Raw genomic sequence first — 23111 nt, 5'->3', positions numbered from 1 at the left:
GCACTTATGCTTTTGCTTTTGTTTATTCAGCTCTGCTGTGAAAGTGTCATTGCTGGAGGCCGCTTTCTAAATAGATTAGTTTTACTCCAGTAATCACCTTGCTTACATTTAAACATTTAATTAATGGGACAGAAGGTGAAATAGAAAATAGAAAACCTATCAAGATTGAATATTTAGGGATTACTTTCCCTATATATTTTAATTGAATTAAGCTACGTATAATCTATGTATCTTTACTCTTAACAAATGGCCTTGATTTCTTTTACATCTTTATTGGAGTATAATTGCTTTACAATGGTGTGTTAGTTTCTGCTTTATGACAAAGTGAATCAGTTATACATATACATATGTTCCCATATCTCTTCCCTCTTGCGCCTCCCTCCCTCACACCCTCGCTATCCCACCCCTCCAGGCGGTCACAAAGCACCGAGCTGATCTCCCTGTGCTATGCGGCTGCTTCCCACTAGCTATCTACCTTACGTTTGGTAGTGTATATATGTCCATGCCCCTCTCTCGCTTTGTCACAGCTTGATTTCTTAACCATCACCACTACAGGATTTTAAATTTCAGCAGTTAAGTAATTGTGGAGCTTCAACAAAGTAAGTACTCTATGGCAGTGGGTGTGATAATCCTCGCTTTTCACAAAGCTCTGTCCATAAAATCAGATCTCAGTGTTCTGTGAACCCTTCCTTGGGGATGAAGACAGGACCTCTAGCAACCTGAGTCCTCCATCCAGATTCCTTGTCAGTGCTCTTCTGCTGCCCCTTGGACGGGACCATTTAAGGCTTACATCTTGTGTTACATTCCATTTTCTGACAGATGGTTAGAGGATTCTTACCCTGGACTGAAACCAACTTCTCTAGAAATCTAATTGTCAATAAGGCATTTAACAGGAGGAAAAACAAGAAATATATATTTATTTGTGTGTGTGTGTGTGTATATATATATGTATGTGTATATATATATATATACACACACATAACATATATGAAACGTTAAAGATGTGAATCAGTGGATTATCCCTTGCTATTCATTATCTAGAGGTTCTAGACCTGCAAGACACTCAGTGACATTACTTCCACAAAAAGAAGTAGATATCAAGTGTATAGGCTTATATTAACTCAGTGCCAAGGATATCTTGGAGATAGCAACCTAGAACCATTGCAAGCTGCAGCTTAAGGCTTGATACCAAGTACAAGGTGAAAGCGCATACAGACACTGAAACAGATACAGATATAGGCACTACTTTTCAAAGTACCTCCCACCGAGGTACACTTACCCTTGTTATGCATTTGGAGCGGATAAGTATCAGCTGTATTGAATGAGAGCCAGTGTTTCCTATGTCCATGCCACCTCCCCCAGTAGCTTAAAGCTTCAGGTAAATCTTTCTCATTTAGCCTAGGGTTGATTAAGCCTTATTTTAACATTATAATTGTATAGATTAGAACTTAAAGGAACGTACCAGCTCAAACTGATAAGGAACTCAAAACTGCCGATGACTCCTTCTTGTTGACTTAGCAAAAAATATTTAATGGTAGAAATTCAAATTCTCTATGTGAAATTGTAATGTTAGAAATGATTCACAGTGTTTGACTGGACTTGGGCTAATCCCAAGGATCAATTTTTGGCCCAAATTCTCTGGATCCTAGTATGTCGATGTGACACATTAAGTGGGAATTGTAAAATGGCAAAACTATTAAAAATAGATAGCCATTCTTTCCTCAAGAAATTTGAAACTGAGTCATGATAGTTTACATTTTTCAGGTGCCAAAATTTTATCTGATTGTATATATTATAAATATTAATCCCATATATTATTTTATTTGATCTTCATATTTTGAAGATGACCTAATTATTCCTATTTTACAAGTTTGAAAGGTATGACTCAAATAAGGAGAAATGTTTGCCAAAGCTCACAGTTACTGTGTGACAGAGACAATATTATTTCCACTCTTATCTATTTTAGAATCTTACAATTTTAAAACAGAGTTTAGCCTCTGAAGTGACATATTACCTTTTTCCCAAATTCTTTCAAGCACCCTTCAGACTTCTGTTCATATGTGGTTAGTTACATTTTTAGTGTCCTGACAAGTTACATGTTTTATGTTTTTTAATTTTTCTTTATTTTCTCTTTTTTTTTGCCTGCCTGCCTTCTTTCTTTCCTTCCTCTCTTTCTCCATCTTGTCTTTCTTTTCTCTATTTCCTTTCATTAGATCTTTTCTTCAGCCAACACTGTTGAGCATCAACCATGTGCCAGGTATGGTACAAAGCACAATAAAAGAAAAAAAGAAGAGAGATCTATGCCTTCCTCATTCCTTCTATCATCTGCCTTCCACTTACTTTACTCAAAATTCTGTATTTGAATAATACCTGATTCAGAATTTACTAATGCAGTATTAAGAAGGGAAACACATAACACACACCCATGCATACATACACACACACACACACACACACATAACCATAAGATTGGCTCAGATAATAGATATATCTAGTACAGTCACCTTCCTTCATGTAAGATAATATCATCCACATTTATGTAGGAGACTTGTGACAAAGTTAAAGAAGGTGTTGTAGGTGCCATGAAAGAGGCATGTACAAGGTAAGAGGAGGAACAAGGGTTAGATGTGGGCGTAAAAGGATTATATACAGAAACACGTGAAACACACACACGTGTATTTCAATAAGTACAAAATCATTAGCTCATACCTTCAAGAAAATTATATATAACTACTGTTTGTATCCAGTAATACTAAGATATTTCAGGTTGGTTGAAATTCAGTCATTATGTAGAAGTTACTGAGCATATGCCTGTGAAATACACTCTGATAAGTAGTGAATTGAGCAATTTAAACATTAAATTTCTCAAGAAACCCATACTGAAAAATATCATTATGACAGAATTACCTGAAAATTACCTATAAATTGAAGACTTGAAATCCGTCTTCATAAATGCCTTGAACACTTACTTTGAGCCTAACCTTATGAGCCATAGAGTAAAAGTGAGTTACAAGTGTAGCCCTTGCTCACCAAATACAGTAACCCTCATGAATTGGTAAATTTCCTTTGAACTAGGTCATGCCCTTTACCTAGGTCACTAATAATAAAAAAAAGGAATCTTCTTAAAACAGAATCCATCAGGCAAGTATAGGACATTGAGAAGAAAAAAAAAGGAAACAGGAGTGAGAAGTCAAATTTCTAAATGGAAGGAATCGTAGAGATTGTGTTTATAGATGCTATAACATGTACTACAATAACTATGCATATATGTGAATGTACATATATATCGTCTCAAGTTTTTAAACAAAACTTGTACCCTCCCCAAAGTAATCTTTATGGGAACATATAGATTTTTAAAAATCTGTAGCATCTCTCCCAGAGAGAAGACCCTTTCCTGCAGCATACCAACATAATCTTAAAATTCTGCCAAAGGACATTATGAGTACATAGTCCTACCTCAAGAATTTTATCCATCAAACTATCATGTCTCCTTCTATGATGGTAGGACTTTGCCAAAAGAACACACTGATGCTACGTTTTCTACCAGGGTATCTGAGGGTGGAAGAATTGAAAGGAAAAAACATCCTGGGCCTATTATGCTTTTTTTTTTTTTTGCACTTTTTCTGGATGGCTTCCAGGGATTCTGAAGTGCCTTCATTTGCTTTCCTCTCATCTTTGTTTCTTTTCTGTCCCTCTGTCCCATCTTTTGAAGTGGGGAGTGGATTGTCAATTAGAGTTGAGATAAAAACGTTAGCAGAAGGGTGAAAAGAATAAAATTTATCATTTCCCTTCTTTTGAGCTCTTCTCTCCTCTATCTTAGAACTGCCCTAGTAGTGTTGAGAACGCCTGAGGTATGTAGGGAACATTACAGTTACTAATCTGAAGGCTTTCAGAAAAAGAGCTCTGTGTTCCTCTTAAAATCGACTTGGAATGTGTTGAACCCATGGTTCGGTGAGCTCGTCAATGCATCTTGCTAGCAATATTTTGATAACTTCTCTTAAACTGGAAGCTCTCTTTGACCTTTCTATTTTTGTCATGTACTGCCCTGTCATCAGCTTCCCTGATGATGGCAGTTGTAAAGAAGATGCTGTGAAATGTTATCAAGTTTTTGTGAACTATTGGTTTTTGTGTCTCATCAAAATTTTAAATTTTAAAAAGTAGGAGAGACCCCTTTAATTTACAGATTTGGATATGGCCTAGCAATTTATGCATGGTTTGATAGACGGAGGATTGAATTAAGATCTAGATTCTCTTCCTCGGGCTTCACTATATTCAGATGGCCTTGTGGTATCATTAGAAATATAGAGGTCCAGTGCCCCTTCCCTATTTCCTAGTAGGAGCAGTCTCTTTATCACTGACTTTTATATCTTTTACATAAGCATGATGGGACCAATTAATTGCATAATTTTGCAACCATAATTTTGACATCAGAGAAAGAACTGGCAGTCAGGTCTCCAGATTCATGGGGATTAATATTCTTTCTATTATACCAAATTTCTTCTGGCTATCCTTCACCCCTGTGTGTGCAACAAAAGAGCATTTGTTTCTGTGCTGTCTGGTCTGCTCTGAACAATGGTTCATAACCTAAGGCCCGTATATGTGTCATAATCCCTCTCCGGGCCTCTGATACAATTGGTAAAGGACATGAGGTCATGTGTATTGCCAGCGGAATAGAGGAGTTCCTTGATGGTAGACTTTGTTCTTTTTTCCTCTCTCTATTTCTCAGACAAGGTCTCAGGAGGTGGTCTCGAGTGATTCTTGAAGTACAACCATTTGTATTATTTATATGCACTGGAGATAAACATCTTTCAAGTACTTCAGAGGAGAGCACCCTGTTAGGGCTCAGTTGAGTTCTGTAATTCCAGTGGCAGTCAGAGGAAGGTGGCAGGGGTGGAAGATGAAACGTTAACTGTGAATTTCGTGACGGAGTATTTGGGACTGTTCTGGTTTAATGTTTTTCATGTATTTTTGCAACATATATATTTATTATGCAAAAAATCAAAATTCATACGTTATTAATGTAAGATTATTCGAGAAGTATATTTGCATGAGTATTTTATGTGGCTGAAGAAAAAAGAATATATATTATTGCACTTGCATTTTTAAATGAAAGCTATTTATTTATTTTAACATGTTTATTGGAGTATAATTGCTTTACAATGGTGTGTTACTTTCTGCTTTATAACAAAATGAATCAGCTATACACATACACGTGTCCCCATATCTCTTCCCTCTTGCGTCTCCCTCCCTCCCACCCTTCCTATCCTACCCCTCCAGGCAGTCACAGAGCACGGAGCTGATCTCCCTGTGCTATGCGACTGCTTCCCACTAGCTATCTATTTTACGTTTGGTCGTGTGTATATGTCCATGCCACTCTCTCACTTCGTCCCAGCTTGCCCTTCCCCCTCCCCATATCCTCAAGTCCATTCTCTAGTAGGTCTGTGTCTTTATTCCCATCTTGCCCCTAGGTTCTTCATGACCATTTTTTTTTTTTTAGATTCCATATATATGTGTTAGCATACAGTATTTGTTTTTCTCTTTCTGACTTACTTCACTCTGTGTGACAGACTCTAGGTCCATCCACCTCACTACAAATAGCACAATTTCGTTTCTTTTTATGGCTGAGTAATATTCCATTGTATATATGTGCCACATCTTCTTTATCCATTCATCTGTCGATGGACACTTAGGTTGCTTCCATCTCCGGGCTATTCTAAATAGAGCTGCAATGAACACTGTGGTACATGGCTCTTTTTGAATTATGGCTTTTTCAGGGTATATGCCCAGTAGTGGGATTGCTGGGTCGTATGGTAGTTCTATTTTTAGTTTTTTAAGGAACATCCATACCGTTCTCCATAGTGGCTGTATCAATTTACATTCCCACCAACAGTGCAAGAGGGTTCCCTTTTCTACACACCCTCTCCAGCATTTACTGTTTGTAGATTTTTTGAGGATGGCCATTCTGACTGGTGTGAGATGATATCTCATTGTAGTTTTGATTTGCATTTCTCTAATGATTAATGATGTTGAGCATTCTTCCATGTGTTTGTTGGCAGTCTGTATATCTTCTTTGGAGAAATGTCTATTTAGGTCTTCGGCCCATTTTTGGATTGGGTTGTTTCTTTTTTTGATATTGAGCTGCATGAGCTGCTTATAAATTTTAGAGATTAATCCTTTGTCAGTTGCTTCATTTGCAAATATTTTCTCCCATTCTGAGGGTTGTCTTTTCATCTTGTTTATGGTTTCCTTTGCTGTGCAAAAGCTTTGAAGTTTCATTAGGTCCCATTTGTTTATTTTTGTTTTTATAGAAAAATAAGAATAAAGTTCTATTAATAGCCTCTTAGAATTACTGAGAATATTCGTCAGTCTTTGTGTTAATGATGAGATCCTTGCTGCAGACATTTGTGAACATCATTTGGGCCTGGAAGAGGTCGTATAAGTTATCTGGATAAACCCATCTAGTGAGGTGAGGTAATTTAGACATAGAGACATTAAGTGACCATGTGTCTTATAATTCATGACAGAATCCATCTCTCGGTCTGGGCGCCTGGCCTTCCAGTCCAGTGCTCCTTTTTTTTAAAAAAGAATAAATGTGGAAGGAGAAGGGTGAGAATATTGTGGAATACTGGAAAGTTGAGGCACTTCAGATTCAAACCCAAACTGAAGTTTGCTGCTTCTCACGTGTGCCCTTGGGCAAATAACCTCTCTGCTTATTTTGAAAATGCAAGTAAGAATCACTTTTGAGAGAGATTGCAAAGATTTGTGATTATAGAAGACCAAATATAGTGCCTGGTATAGAGCAGATGCGTAGAAAACATAGCTGCTGTTAACTGGTATTATTTCTGTTGTTAATAAACAAAAATAAAATCTGTAAACAGTATCTGCTTTATCAGTAGGCACGCAGATAAATTAGGTTGAGCCAATGTTGAATGAATAAATGCTTTGTCTCACCAGCTACAAAACAGAGCTTCTGCTTTATCTATTGTGGATAAGCCTTATCCACACTTGTGAATGTGCATCCTATTTCACTTTTCTCAAACATGTATTTTGGCAAAAAGCTAAAACCTCTTTAATTATGAATACCATATTCAAAGTTAAATTAGTATAACAGCTGGGAATAGAATTCATACATTTATAATTTAGGAGAGAGAGAGGGAATGGTGGAAAGGGAATGGATTTGGTGTCAGTAGAAGCTGAGTTTGAATAGGAGTGATATCTTCCAGTTAGTTCCTGGTTGCATGATCCTAAGAAAGTCACTTCATTTCTTGACCTCAAATCCTTAGTTTATAACATGAGGGCAGTCACATCTGTTTCTCAGATTTGTAGTAAGGATTAAGTGACATATTATAGAAAGCCTCTCTCTTTCATCTGGGGTACTGTCAGTTATAACACTTACTTTCCTTCTTCCTACTGTACCAACCTAACACTAATAAAAAGTGGGGGAGTGGACTTAGAGGAGAAATTACTCTTCAAAAAGATGACTTAGAAACTTAAGAGATCCTTTTGAAGATGGGAGGATCCATTTCTGCTAATAATATGCAGTATTCAAAAATGGTAAAGACCTTTTCCATGAAGCCGGTGCTTAGGGAGCAGTTAGCAAAAACGGGAAGTACTTCACCTTTCCCATCTGGCAGATCCCAAGTATTGGTATTGTAATTTGCCATGAGTTTTTCATTTTGCATGTTTCTGATACTATGTGAATGTATCCTTAGGCCAAATGACATATCGCATAAATGATAGGATAATGCAAAGAAGAACAGGTTTACAGAATTGTATGCGGGATTCAGCATTCCATGGGAAGAAGACAGTTAACTCCCTCCATATCAGTGTGGATTGCATTATCTGCAATTCCTGTCCCCAAACCATCTGTGATTCTGTTCCCTGGAACTGGGTTGGTCAGCCTGAAATATGATTCAAAGGAAAAAACCTCACTGTTCTCAAGTATGATTTTTGTTAACTTCAAGCTGCTGAAAACATCCACTTTATTATTCAGCTGCAATATGATGTATGTAGTATGCAAATCACAGAAAACTATACATTCTTCCCATGCTCTGCACTGATCAACCCCACCAAGATTCTGTTAGTTCTGAGCCACACTTTAACAGTAGCATTGCTGCTGTGGAATACATCCAGAATAGGATAAGCAAGATGGGGGAAAGGCTCTAGAAGCGGTCTCATGTGAGGAAGTGTCAAAGGCATTAGGAAGAATTTTCTTGAAAAAGATTATAGGGAAAATACCAAGATGTATCCTTAGTTTCTGAGCATCTGTGCTAAGAAGGTGGTATATGGAACATAAAGATAGAGAGCCTGCTGTATGGTACTTGTCCTTACAGCCGTAGGGAGACGTTGGATATATACATATACACTTAGAATAGCTGTGATCAAAATTGAATAATAAATGCAAATAGAGCTGTAAGTCAAGGGCTTTTGGAATTCAGAGGAGAGACATCCACCAGAGGAAATCAGAAACGATTTCACAGAGGGGATAGTGTTTGGGCTGGGCACCGAAGGATGGGAAGAATTTGTAAATTCAGAGGCTTCTGAGAAAACATTCCAGGTGGAAGGAAAACGCAGAGTTATGAAAGCAACGTTATGTTAAAGATATCGATAAGTAGTTGAATAAGATATTAGTGCAGACATTCATGCAAAGCTCAAACCCAGTAAACTCCCAGGAGCTTTTCAAAAATATATATATTTTTAAGGGATATCTTTATGCATAGCAATCACATGCTATAACATCTTCCACATACAAAAGTCAGTCCAAAAATTAAAAAGTCATGAGATGATTAATTTTTCTATATTTTAAACCGCCAAACAAAACCAAGAAGAACTCATTTGACAGCATCTAGGATCTGTTCAATAGTTTCTGCTAATATAATGCTAATCATGCTATGATAGGATAATAACAGTAAAATCTTGCCAAAACTCAGCAAGGTACAGTGTGAGAGTATTGTTCTTAATGTTTAAAGGACTGTCATTTAGAAACAGAAGTATACTTGATCTGTATTTTTCCAGAAGGCAGAACTAGGATCAGTAAGTAGTAAAGAAGGTTTAAATTCCCCCTGAGACTTTCCTACAACTTAAAATCGTCTATCCGTAGAGGAGATGACCCTATTAAAACAGGTAGCTTTTGCTTCATTGAAAGTATTCACGGACACCTGCTCACCCTGTGTCCCGATTGCTATAGGTGAGGTTCTGAACCTGGTTAGAAGCGAGACTAGCTATGCTCTTAACATCTCTGCAAGCGTAACATCCCATGTGAGTGTGTGTCCAACCTACAGATACCAGGCAAAGCAGAGTGAAGCAGGCAGATTGATTTTCCCATTTTTGAGGATGGTGCATCCTTTTCAGAAGTCAAGGGTGGAGTCAACATCGGCATATTATTTAAGGCAGGATTCAGTCCAAACATTTTACTTTATTAAGTCAGGAGTGCAGTCTAATTTAAACTATTTTGTACAACTGTTGTGAGTTGTACTGGAAAAAAGTGTGCTTTAAAAACAATAGATATAAATTCTGTTCAAATACTTAAGGATATTATTAAATTATATCACACTAACTTAGCTATGCCACTTTTATTCGTGTCACCAGGTATTAAATAAGACTAAAATGGGGGGCTTCCCTGGTGGCGCAGTGGTTGAGAGTCCGCCTCCCGATGCAGGGGACACGGGTTCGTGCCCCGGTCCGGGAAGATCCCACATGCCGCGGAGCGGCTGGGCCCGTGAGCCATGGCCGCTGAGCCTGCGCGTCCGGAGCCTGTGCTCCGCAACGGGAGAGGCCACAACAGTGAGAGGCCCACGAAAAAAAAAAAAAGACTAAAATGTTCTTGGCTGCAAAAGGAGCTTGATCCAATTCCTGACATTTGATTAACTATCTTATATAAATATTTGCCAAACTATAATGCCATTTCATGTATAGTATTTATACATTGTGCAGTTAGATACTACACTGAATGAAGTTTAAATCCATAACTAAATAAACATTCATGACCAATGAAGCTGTTTGCCTTGATGTTTTGGAACTTAAGTCAAATATATAGTTGAATTTTCTTGATCAACTCAAGCCATGTGTAGAAGCAGAAATATGTGCTTGTGAATCTAACGTCCTTCTTTTTGTTCTCTTCAGCTGCAGTATTGAAGTATGAGAACAATGTCATGAATATCAGGCAATTCAACTGTTCTCCTCATCCATACTGGCTTCCAAATTTCATGGATGTTTTCACTTGGTCCCTGCCGTTTGTTGGGGAAAAAGGTATGTTGTGGAATCCTGAGATGTTCTTAATGAAATGGTGTGGGAAGGAAGGAGAGGTAATGCGGCCTTTTTTACCATGAAACAGTCAGAAAGAGAAACACTTCGGCCTAACCAGTAAAACTCACAAGCTTCACCGTAGGAGCAGTGATTTGAAAGTATGTCACTGTATATGCTGTTAACAACATGCAATGAGTGGAATTAAGGGGAAATAAAAGAAGTGAGGAATATTAGGATAATTTATGTAACCTCATTAGAATAATCCAACCCTTTAAAAAATAACAGATTCATAGTTTTGATTGGCTTCAAGCTATAATGGCTACCTTCTTTTCTTACCCCTTCGCATTATAATTCAAAAGTATAATTTTATTTTATAGACTACTGGTCGAATTAAAAGTTTGCGATAACCATGCTTTCCTCACATTTCTGATGTTAATAATAATCATTGTACGAAAGTGATTAATGGCTACAGTATTTTGAAACACAACATGTACAATAACAAAAAAATAGTTCATTTTAAATATGGTGGCCATTAGTATAAGGTGAGACAAATTTACATTTAAAAAGTTGTTTATTAGCATGCCCCAGGTTTACAGAAGAATTGGCCTTATCCTTCTTTCCTTCCTTCTCCCTTTATTTGGTTTTTATATTTTGACCTAAACCTCAGCAAAAATTTGGAGGAAAGGCCTGCACCCACTGAACCTGAGTTTTCAGTTCAGGAGGTTTAATGGTGATAATCTGGATCATTCCTCATGCAACATCTTGAGCATCACAGAGAAGGTGAACGTGCATTGTAATAAACATAAGAGCTTGCACGTGTTTCAGAAAAATGATGTCTTATGGGGGGATTTTAGAGAAAAGCTGTACATTCTTCTGAAACATTTGTTTGTTTATATTAATACATATGTGTAATATATTAATATGTGTAGTATTTATTTTCCTACAGTCAATGTGTTTTTTCTTTAAATATTCTATAAACAATTAAACCTGAGAATCTATGAATTGTCAGCAAAGAAGTCTTCCCTTTCAACACCAAAATAAGTCAAAAGTAAATTTTAATACTTTCTGATAAATGTTCCCAGTACTACTCCATGTCACCACTTCCTTGCACACATCAGATCACAACATGGACACAGAAGCACTGAGAATCCTGACAACTACCCTTGAACACCCTTCATTTTGGTTGTTTCCATTAATTATTCAGATTTTGAACATCTGTTATAAAAGAATGTATTAATATATTCGTGTACATAATTTACGTTTTTTTCTCTTTTTTTTTAACTTTATATTTTATACTGGAGTATAGCCTATTAACAATGTTGTGATAGTTCAGGTACACAGCGAAGGGACTCAGCCACACATGTGCATGTATCCATTCTCCCCCAAACTCCCCTCCCATCCAGGCTGCCACATAACATTGAGGCAGAGTTCTCTGTGCTATACAGTAGGTCCTTGTTGGTTATCCATTTTAAATGTAGAAGTGTGTACATAATTTACTTTTGATAATTAAACTGAAGCTCTGAGTTAATGTTGGCTCCAATGAAGTTTTACCCTTTATCATATATCTTCAATGGTAGAAGAACACTGATTTTAAAAAGTAACTCTTGAAGAAATAGTGGACAGGCTTCTTTTCACATTCGTGATAGAACCCAACCTAATTTTTTAAAACGTTCAATGCAAATAACATGTAACTTAGTGTAAAGTGTTGCAGTACTAATTTTCTGTGTATAATGCTTTTATACAGCCCTCTTATAATCTATTTACTCAAGTAAATTTCTCATTACACTTACCTGAGCTTCATTTGTAAAACCTTTTTGAAAATGAAGCTTAATGTTGTATATGTGTATATATATATATGTATGTGTATATATATATATATATATATCAACACATTCAGTTTTTAAAATCAATATTCTCACAACTACCTCAAATATATTAGTTCATAAATCATCAGTTTTTCTTAAACACAAAACCACATTTCTATCACTATTCTGGGTTCTCTGGGAGCCTAAAAAATTTAAAAAAGAGATCTAGCATTCACTCGATCCCTATGAACATAAAGTTTGTAATCTGGTCTAAATCTAGCAGCATCATTGTACAAATAAATAAAAATTCAAAAGTAACCATTTTCTCCTTCATAGATTATAGTATATTCATATCCACATTTTTCTTTTGTCCACTGTCTATTGACCTATAGCTGGTAAATGTTACCATTAGATTTTGTAGGCATGAGCTAATAATTTTAAAAATATAAAGTCTGCATAGAAATACAAAGCCTGTTATCTTTTATGGTCTGAATTTTATAGAAACTACTTGCAGGAAATTCCATCTTCAATATAGGTAAGAATGTTATTGCTAAGCCTGGTCATTAACAGTGCCAGAGTAATAATTAAGGTTATAGTAGAAAATGTAGACTTTTTTTTCCTTTCTTTCTTTCTTTCCTTTTTCTCTTTAGTGACTGAGATGCTGGTAAATGTCCTCAACATCTGCTCAGATGATGAACTGGGGTCAGAGGAAGATGGATTTGATGGTAAGAGCCTTGAGATTTGTGCTAATGCTGTTTGCCAAGTAATTACTTGGCGTCTTGTAGGTAACCCTAAGAATAAATTTCTAAGATTTAGATGTGTAAATCATAACATACTGCTGAGAATGAAAGATATTATTATATTTTCTAGTTGCTTTGAAAAAATGCAAGAAAAAACTTGAGAGAATTTTCCCCTTACCCTGAAAACATAGTTGAAGCTGTGAACTACTTTAATGAACATCTTTCGGTAGCTCACATTGCTAAGTGAGTTTTTTGGTTCTTTTAGTGAGGTTGTTTCTGTCAATTATTCAAATTTTGATGTCTATGATAAAAGAAGATACTTACACATTGGTATATTGGTATTTATGTCAACCCCAATATTTTCTCATGCCTATAATAATTAATGAATAAGCTATGAGGTTTTTTATTGTTGTTTTTTAAGATACTATTTGGTATTCAGTTACCCTTGAAGAATACACTTTCTATAAAAGACAAAAGATTCATGAGGTGAATGAAGATAGAAAAAATGACTCTGGTTCTTACAAAAGGACCCCAAAATGAATGGAAACTTACAAAAAAATGTAGTTGGAGGAGGAAAGTGCAAAGTTCACTTCCATAAACATTTACTAAGTACCTGCTCTGCACAGGGCACTCGGGATTCCAAAATGCATTAAAGACCTAAGAAGAAGTTGCAGTCTGGTTAGAGAGATGGATGCGTAAACATTATAATATCAATAAAATAAGTAAAGGGGGAAGGTAGCAGTGGAAACTAGATATTGTGGCAAGTTTAAATTGATAAAATTTTTACCTTTAAAAACTGCACTTGGGTAAAATGAAGCAAGAATGTGGCCCTTTCCAAAAGTTACTGTCTGAACAGCATGATTTAATATTTACTTGGGCTTAATACAGGTCACATCTATGAATGCAGAATACCTAACTCTGTAGGCAAAAGTAAAATAAAAGTGTCCGTACACTCACGTAAATAGAGAGTATATACTTAGGTAAATTTAAAGTGTACAATTATTCCTACCATCTCATGGTTTAAGTAGGAACTTACTGAAGTAAATATATTGATATATTTTAAAATATTCAGAAGCTCAGTGGATATTCTGTGCTTTATCCAGATTCTAGATGTTTCATATGTTATAGCCACAGTTTACCATCATTAACTTTTCCAGGGTAGTGATATCATTTAAGAGATATTAATCTTCCTAGTGGAAGATTAGGAAGAGGCTATTTTTTCCTCAGGAAAGAATACTAATCTGGTGGAATCTAAATCTTAAAAGTCAACAGACATTTTGCATGGCTTTCACTATGTTCCTGTTATTCCTCAAAAGAAAGATTAACTAGCATTAATGCAGTGATGCATCTCTGTTAACAGATCTCTGTTTTAGTCAGGTTTATTGACCAATAATTATAGTATAGACAACATATTAAATATACAACATATGGTATATTCAATAGAATAAGTAAACCTGCATATAATTGTAATTATGTTAACCCACTCATTCAGCAAATATATATTGAGTACCTACTGTGTGCTTCCAGGTCCTATAGCCAAAAGTATCAGCACATTTCAACAGTGCAAGTAGTATTACCAAGACCATCTCAGTGTTTACTTCACTTATAGTGAGTTCTCTTTATCCACCCATTCAGTCACTTACATGAAAGGATATATTTTGGAACTTCCTCTGCTTTAAAATTATTAGTTCCAGTCAATGTACTGTGCCATCAGCAGTTGCTTTTAAGCTTGTTTATTCCTATGATAGGAGTGCATGTCCTTTTCAAGGCACTTGGAAGAATTTTTTCTTTCTAAGCAGACCAGTGAAATCTTACTACCATGCTTAAATCTTAGGCTAGCCCTGCAGAGAAACAGCAGGACTAAAATATGGGATTTTTCAGTTCAAATCTCACAAATTTACCCTCTAAGGAAAAAAAAGAAAAGAGAAGTAAAAGTTTTAATTAAAAAATATGTTTAGGGCTTCCCTGTTGGCGCAGTGGTTGAGAGTCCGCCTGCCGATGCAGGGGACGCGGGTTCGTGCCCCGGTCTGGGAAGATCCCACATACCGCGGAGCGGCTGGGCCCGTGAGCCATGGCCGCTGAGCCTGCGCGTCCGGAGCCTATGCTCCGCAACGGGAGAGGCCACAACAGTGAGAGGCCCGCGTACCGCAAAAAAAAAAAAATATATATATATATATATATGTTTAACTTAGAATAGTATACATTTCAGAGTAAATCATCAGAAATGTTCTTTAGTGCTTTATTTTAACACGGCACAAAAATTATGGATTTCCTCAAAGGTACTCAAAGAACAACTTATAAATCTTCCCAGAACTCTTTAACTCTTTTTGGAACAATAGTTTATTGAGAACATATATTTAAGTTTTTTTTTTCCTTTTTGTGTGATATTATTTTCAACCTTAGGATAAAGGTTCCAGTTCTCCCACCCTGTTCCTCCTGCAGGCAGCCTGCAGAGTCTGTCTCTCTCTGGGGGCTGGCCCTCTGCTCTGCCTATCAGGCTCCTGGGCTTGTGGTTGGCTCCAGAGGTGAAAGCAGGAATCAGAAGACATCAAAGGACTTAATTAAAGCACTTCCTGCTCTTTCTAAAGGGGAGCCATCTCTTGATGAGTCCTTATCAAACCCTTCTCAATATTTTGCTTAGTATCCAACATCAAGCTGCAAAATCCAAGGTAGTAATGGTGCCTTTACAGACCATGCCTATCTGTGTATCTTATCAAGTTGACTTCTTTGTGTTTATAAAGTCTATTGCAGACAGAAATTCTCCTCCTATCCTTGAGGAGTATAGGTGTGGGATTAATTTTGCTTCTTTTCTATGTTCTGTCAGCTCCCCTTTACCACTTAACGGTGACGATGGCAGCAGCTAACACTTCTGCGTTAGGCATCATTCTAAGTCATTTATATGTATTAACTAATTGTACCTTTTGACCAACAAAAATTTGTAATTATTAACTATCATTTACTTTAAGGAAATTTTCTAGGTTATTTATGTTATCTCTAACCCTCAAAACAACTTTTTGACATAGGTGCTATGATTATCCCAGTTTTACATATGAAGCTAGACAGACTCAGGGCAGTGAGGTTAAAACCTAAGGTCACAGAGTTAGTGAAGTAATGGAGCCTGGATTCAAACCAATGTCTGCCTGGCTCTCAGGCTCTTGAACTTTCCACAACCTGTGATTACAGTGCTTGAATTTTTTTTTTTTAAACAGCATGATGCTTTTTTGTTTTTAACAGAACAACACTAATAGCTAAACTTATACTTTAGTTCGTTCTGTTAAATATCCATAAAATTACAAAAAAAGATTTTTACATTATTATTAGGCCATGAAAGTCAAAGCAAATAAAATAGTTTTGTGCTACTCTGTTAACCTCAATTTACTCCAAGAAGTTATGTGTTTGATAATGTGAAAAACTGTATTGTATCTGGGCAGACAAAGAGTCTCCTGGCTCTCCTAGGCTTCTGCTGGGTAGAAATCATGTCATGAATCTCTCCTCCTTAGCTTCTGCCTTACAAATAAAGGAATTTGATAGCCTATCTAGAAAAAGATCACTGTTTTATATTGGTCGATGGTTCCTTTATGTTGAAAATAAAATACTAAACTTCTTTTATCTTGAAAAGTTTTGAAGCACTTTAATGCCAAGTGATGTCTTTTGAGGATCTAGTTTATATGTATTGGGGTCTTTGATTCCTGTTTCCACTTCTGATTTTGGATGATAAAATGATAGTCTGGTTTCAATTTGGGTTTGTTATTCACCAGAACATTTCAAAGAAGGAAGAAATCCAAGTAGATGTATCTCATTTGGTAGTTGATTCTCATTAAGGAAGAAGACTCATTTCAGACCAAGGATTAGTAAGTGATCCCAAAGTGTTGGCAGGGGGTTGGGGGGAGCTGACAGAAATCAAGCAATCTGCATCACAGAACTTTCTTTACTGTTCATTGTTATAATAAGGAAGTCTGGAATAGCAGTAAGCATTAGAAACCTAATGACAGTTTCATGAGTTAGAAATATTTATTTGGAACTTTCTTTTAGCTCTGAAATCTTAGACTCTGAGATCACTTTATCTATCTATCTATCTATATATATACAAGTTATATTTGAAACTATGATATGTGATAAGTCTGGCTAACAGGAAAGAATTGTGGAGGTAAAACTGAAATCCTATAGAATAAGAAAGGAAAGAAAAAATAATAAAACTAATACATTTTAAGCCAAATATAGTTTCAGGCTGCCCTGGAAAGACTTAATATTAAATTAGAATTTATGTCTCTGTTTTCATCTAAGGAGCAAACCACATGGTGGAACTCTTATCCTTTATGCACATTTTTGCCTTATCCTAATGTTAACCACAGGCAAGTCACTGAATATGGGATCAGAGCAGTTTTTTGCATGCCTCTACGAAACCGTCTAAATTGTATACAAGAAAATTATCTCCCATCATCTGCTTTGAATTATTAGATAATTCTTCAGATCTAATGTCACGGGTTCCAGAGTGTCTCCCCACTGCTTTCTGTTTAGCTTTAAAAAACCATACAGAACTTTTTAAAGTACAAAGTTGGGAATTAGTAGGACTAGCGTGGCATCTTATGGGTCCTTGAGGAATACCACTATATAGGGTTCGGGTATATCATTTTCTACCGAAGCTGTGTATATTTGCCATGATGAATGTTTGAGATGAATTTCATCTTAAAAATTCCCCTCTGCTTTGTGCCTCTGGCAGCACATTCGCTAAGAGCCATTAGCTTAGAGCTCTTCCTGTGGCTGTAATTATTGTCATTTCTGAGCAACTCATTTCAGCATCTCATATTTCATGTTCCCAATGTGAAAAAAAGTTGTGTGTCTGATAATAATGGGCAGTTTGGGAGAAAAAATATGACATGTTAATATAAAAAATACAAAGAAATGTTTAGACATACAAAAAAAGAGCCCTCAGCAGCACTGTGGCGACATGATTCTTGTTCTATCAACTTTGAAGCATAACCTGCCATTGGTGAGCAGAGGAGTAACATCATAAAAGCAGTGTCTGAGAAACAGCAAATACTTTCCCCAAGAAAATGCTTGGAGAAAGAACAAAGGATTAGTTGGGGTATAATTTAGGAACTTAACTATTTCAAAGTTGAGGTGACTAGATCGGAACAATGTTAGTGTTAATAATAAAAGGAAAAGGAGGCTTCCCTGGTGGCACAGTGGTTGAGAGTCCGCCTGCCGATGCAGGGGACGCGGGTTCGTGCCCCGGTCTGGGAAGATCCCACATGCCGCGGAGCGGCTGGGCCCGTGAGCCATGGCCGCTGAGCCTGCGCGTCCGGAGCCTGTGCTCCGCAACGGGAGAGGCTACAACAGTGAGAGGGCTGCGTACCGCAAAAAATAAATAAAGGAAAAGGGAGCTATTCCAAAGAGCTGGGCTTAACAACTATGGTATCAGTGGGGCAAAGGGAACAAAAGTGGATTTGGACGGTTCAAACCTCAGTACTAGGAGGATGAGAACACTTACGGAAAAACTTCATCCGTTTCAGGGAGAAAAGAGTTCAATGACAGACATGAGTTTGAGTACACACATCACTCTGGAAGTGCCCAGGCAGGATTTGGAAATGGAACCCTGGAGACTGGGGACAAAATCGGGTCTGGTGACAGAGGCTTTGAATTAAAAGTCACAGCCGAATCTACAAACAGGCCTCCAAAGAAAATTGAGGACCAATCTGTAAAATTATCCCTTCTTTATGAAGCTGGAGAAAAAAGACAAACAAGTGAAAGAGAAAGGAGTGATGAGGGAGACAGCATAAGAACCAGGATCGTGGAACAGTTCAGGCAGCAGCCATTTAAAAATATTTGCACCAAATGCAGAAAAATTACTGAGATATAAGTCTGACCAGAAAACCAGAAAGTGAAATATTAGGGCATAACTTTGTCAGATAACAGATTATTGAAAAGACGCAAGTAGCAAACTTTGTTTTCATTTTACAATAGCTAAAATAGAAAATTGAAATCATTTTTTAGAAGGCCAAAAACTAAAATAAAATTCAGAGCACCCTAATTTTGATACCATGTTATATTTCTATATTATATTTTTATTTCCATGTCAAAGTATTTATTCATGAAATATCTTTTTCTGTGTATTCAGTGGCAAACAAACACATGGCCTCCGCCTTCACTAAGCTGAGAGTCTAGTGCAATAAGAAACCAATTTTAAATATGCTGGTCTCACAGAGGATTTAGAGGCTTGCAGGAAGGGGTGTGAATTGGGATAAGATATTTGATAACTGAAGGAGGAAACATAAAGGACACCTTTCTCGTTCTCTTCTACTTCTGACAAGGGAAAGAAAAGCACTTTATGTATTTTACTGCTTTAAGAAGTATGGCCGTTTGAGAAATCCATATAATTTTTCCAGAAAATTATATGCAAAGATGGGTATCAGTTCACCAGTGTTAAGTTCTCTTATCTTTTAAAAATAACTGACTTTGCATGATGTAATTGGAGAAAGGAAAGGATGACATCTATAAAAAGAAAGATTAGTCAGTATTTTGTAAAAGGCTTTGTAGTTGCTTGTCAGGCTTTTGTTAATTGCCTTCCCGTTTATGGCTGATTTTTTTCAATTACTTAATATTTCAATGTGTAATTTAGAGGCTAAATCATTTTCGTCACTATAAACGTATCCTTGGTACTCTGTACCCTTTATAGTACAGGTAACTGCTTTTTTTCATCAGGGTTGTGCTATAAAAAGGAAACAAATAGTTATATCCAGTATATCATTAAAACTGAAACATGTCTAAAAAAATACACAGACATTTACTAGGTACTAGGGTATGAACTCCCATCATATATATGGCTATTGATATTTTGGGGCCGGGACTATCAAACAAGGTACCTGGTTAGCCGTCATACTGTAGTCAGTATCATCAAGTCTGACTTATATGTGATTACAATAATTAAAATCTATTTAAGTTGCCAATTTAAATGATACAGTAACATAGACATTAAAAGTACTGCTTTCTCTTCTTATTGTACTACATGATTTTGCACAAATGAGTTATATTAGCTGGCATAATTTTCACATTGCACAGAAGTGCAGACTTTGGGGCTTCCCTGGTGGCACAGTGGCTGAGAGTCCACCTGCCGATGCAGGGGACACGAGTTCGTGCCCCAGTCCGGGAAGATCCCACATGGCGCAGAGCGGCTAGGCCCGTGAGCCATGGGCGCTGAGCCTGCGCGTCCGGAGCCTGCGCTCTGCAGCGGGAGAGGCCGCAACAGTGAGAGGCCCGCGTACTGCAAAAAAAAAAAAAAGTGCAGACTTTGCAGAACGAATTAATGTGAAAAAAACAGTCATCTCCCTATTAGAGCTAATTGGTTGGATAATGTCCACCATTGGCTAAAATGCTTGCAGAAAATAGAAGTTTATACTGTATTCCATAGACACCTGTACTATACACATATACAATATTCACAGTTTTAAAAATCATTGTTTTTTTGTAGCATTTGAGTTTTCCTTCAACTTATGGTGACATTGGCCAACTTATATTAAACATTAGCTATTGCATATCTAAACATACACTTGGATTAAATGTATTTATAAAATTTATTTGAGAAGGAAGTCCATGTTGTATACTAAGAAGGGAAATAAGCATGGGCTTTATAAACCTTAATGTATTCTTTATTTGAAAGGTATTAGAGAGCGCTCTTTTTTCAACAAAGGCAAAGATTTTGTGTATATGTTTGTCTCTATATTTTAGAAAAACTTCACTTCTCACACACAAGGTTGAGGTAATTGACATATGAAAGAAGTGTTCTTCACAGAGAGAAGTATAGGGGGTAATGTCAGCTTACTGAAAATTGATACCATAAGAAAATAAGATCCAGTTTTCATGCGTTTTTGGCAGAGCTTACATGCTTCTCTTTGTTCTAAAGCATTTTATGGGTCCAACTTCTTAATCTGAAGGTTGTACTTACATGAGAATAATTAATAATTGATTGAACAACAGCAGACAGTCGTTGTAAGTCTGAAGTTTGTAAAACATTCTCTTTATAGTTGTTTGATCTCAGATGGCAGGTTTAAAGGCCATATGAAAAAGTTTAATGAATGCTCAGAAAATCTAAAGTTTAAAAATATTTTTCTATGAGGGTAATCTATTTTCGCTCTCCTAAAAATCCCTTTTATTCCTTCATCTTTACTCCTAGCTTACAAGAAGCTATGAAACTTTCTTCCAATTTTTCTTAGAATTTTAAAGAAACAGATATCTTGATTTTCTTTGGTCAGCCCATCTTTGTGAAGTGGTCTGTTTTTTTGCCTCAAAGCAAAGCCAGCAGCATCCTGGATTCTCCCCTTCTCCCCTAGTGAACTGGCCATCATCTGGGGCCCAGCCTTTAGCCTGGTGGGCACAAAACACGACTGGGGCCCCAACTGAGGCAGCGTGATATTAATGAAGATCACACAATCAACCTTTTAATTTACAGTGAGAAATGTAACTGTTAGAAGAACTGGAATATTCACTTCTGCACAAGCACTTCCTTCTTCTTAATAGAAAGAGCAAACATTTTTGAGTATTGTATACCAATGATCTATGCTAAGTGCTTTAGCATATAGCACAGTACCTGGCACTTGTGTTTGTTGAATGTTGAGAATGACCGAACGAATTAACTTAGGTAATTCTTCCACCTACCTGGGAAGTAGATCACCAGCCTGCTACTGTAATGAATCCTGGTTTGGGCTCCCCACTTCCCAGCTGATGACCTTAGGTCAACAACTTACCAAGCGAAATAATACAAATAAAGCACTTAGAACCTTCCTCATTTTTTAGATGAGGAAGGTGAGACTTACAGAAGCTTAGTAATTTATCCAAGGTAGCACAGCCTGTAAATAGGGGAGCTGAGATTCAATAGGTCTTTTACTCCAGAACACAAGTTCTTCACCACTGTGCTATTCTGCCTCTCACATGCCAGTTTATTCATTTGTCTTAAAAGAAGTCGATGAGCCCGGTATTTGTGATCTGAAGTCTTGCTGTAAGGCCAGAACACTGAAAGGCCACTGGCCCCTGGACAGTACTTCCCTAGACATGTCAGATGTTTGCCTCGGCTTCTCTTCTTTCTTATGCCTCTGTATCTGACCAGTACAGTTTTTGACTGGCATATCCCTTTCCTCTGATAAGATAATAATATATTTCAGTGATGTTAAAGTCTCACGACCTGGGAACCATTCTGTCTGTTTCAGTTGCCTCTGCAGGCCTGTGCACTGATCATTGGCCAGAACCTAATGCTCATTTCCCTATTTACCTTTTTGGGCAAAATCTTCACTACATCCCCCCTGTACTGACAAAACACCCTGCCTAGTTCTTGAATAGCATCAGAAGATCTTCGAGTGGCTTTATTTCCGATCAGCTCGGTACATGCCAGCACCTTGACCATCCTCTGCTGTCAGACGACTGGAGCAGTGTTACGTCTTTCAGCCTGCTTTTTTGTCGTGCTGTCAAATGGTACTCAGTTAGCTTTCTGTCTAGGGTATAACACATGGGACAATCAAACATGATATTTTACTGTATTGGTTTATTTTTTCCTTCAATTTCTGTAATTTCAGAGAGATAACATTTAAATATCATTCTACTATTTGATAAATTTATAAATCCATAAGTGTCCAGAATTAAATTCTGGTCTAAATGCTTTCTTCCAGCATTTAGCACGTATGCACAATTAGGTCCTTAATAAATACCTTTTTCAACTGTTAAATCCTCATCTACACCCAAAATAATCCTGACAGACGAAACATCCAGACATTATGATTGTTTCTCCTGTAGACAATACATCTACATTATTAGCTTGACCTTTGTCATTTCATTTCATTTTGCTTTTATTTTCATTGCCAGTTTATAAACTTGATGCATTTCTATTATGATAAAGAGTTCAATCCAAATGAGATTTCACATGCTATTAGTTTCTACTTTGGTAAATATAAATAAACTGAAATGTCCTCTGTAAGGCATAGGCTGAATATATAATAGTTTCTTGAAAAATCAACGAAGCCTCCTAATCTACCTTAAAGTCTTTAATTTTTACCCAAGTTATAATTATGCTCATAGCCAATTTCTGCGAGTCTACCAAGGAATTATCTAACAGATGGAACGCAATGTCTCAGAGAACAAAAGTCCATGGAATCAAATTAACACTTGGAAACGAAAGTATCTTTTAACTACATATTTAAGATAACCAAATAATGACAGTTATTTGACATTTGGGAGTAGTCTGTACATTTTTAAGACTTCCTATCCGAAGAATCCAGTTGTGTTTTATGACAAGAGAAGGTGGAAGAAGCTGTCTAGGCTATACTGGCCTTTTTGA

The 23111-nt window shown here is 36.8% G+C and overlaps 1 protein-coding gene across 1 annotated transcript in view; it reads left to right on the top strand.

The window, feature by feature from the left end:
• The window catches only part of PPP3CA (protein phosphatase 3 catalytic subunit alpha), a 300315-nt gene that overhangs the window by 256606 nt on the left and 20598 nt on the right, over positions 1 to 23111 (top strand). Inside the window, exons 9-10 of the mRNA XM_029235318.1 lie at positions 10123 to 10248; positions 12701 to 12775. Of these exons, the coding sequence (XP_029091151.1) occupies positions 10123 to 10248; positions 12701 to 12775 (201 nt within the window). The remainder of the gene's footprint in view (positions 1 to 10122; positions 10249 to 12700; positions 12776 to 23111) is intronic.

This window comes from Monodon monoceros, unplaced genomic scaffold (assembly GCF_005190385.1).
Source record: "Monodon monoceros isolate NGI ecotype Baffin Bay Population unplaced genomic scaffold, NGI_Narwhal_1 Super_Scaffold_20, whole genome shotgun sequence".
Taxonomy (NCBI): domain Eukaryota; kingdom Metazoa; phylum Chordata; class Mammalia; order Artiodactyla; family Monodontidae; genus Monodon; species Monodon monoceros.
The sequence above is the reverse complement of the archived record's forward strand: the minus strand, read 5'-3'. Positions and strand labels throughout refer to the sequence as shown.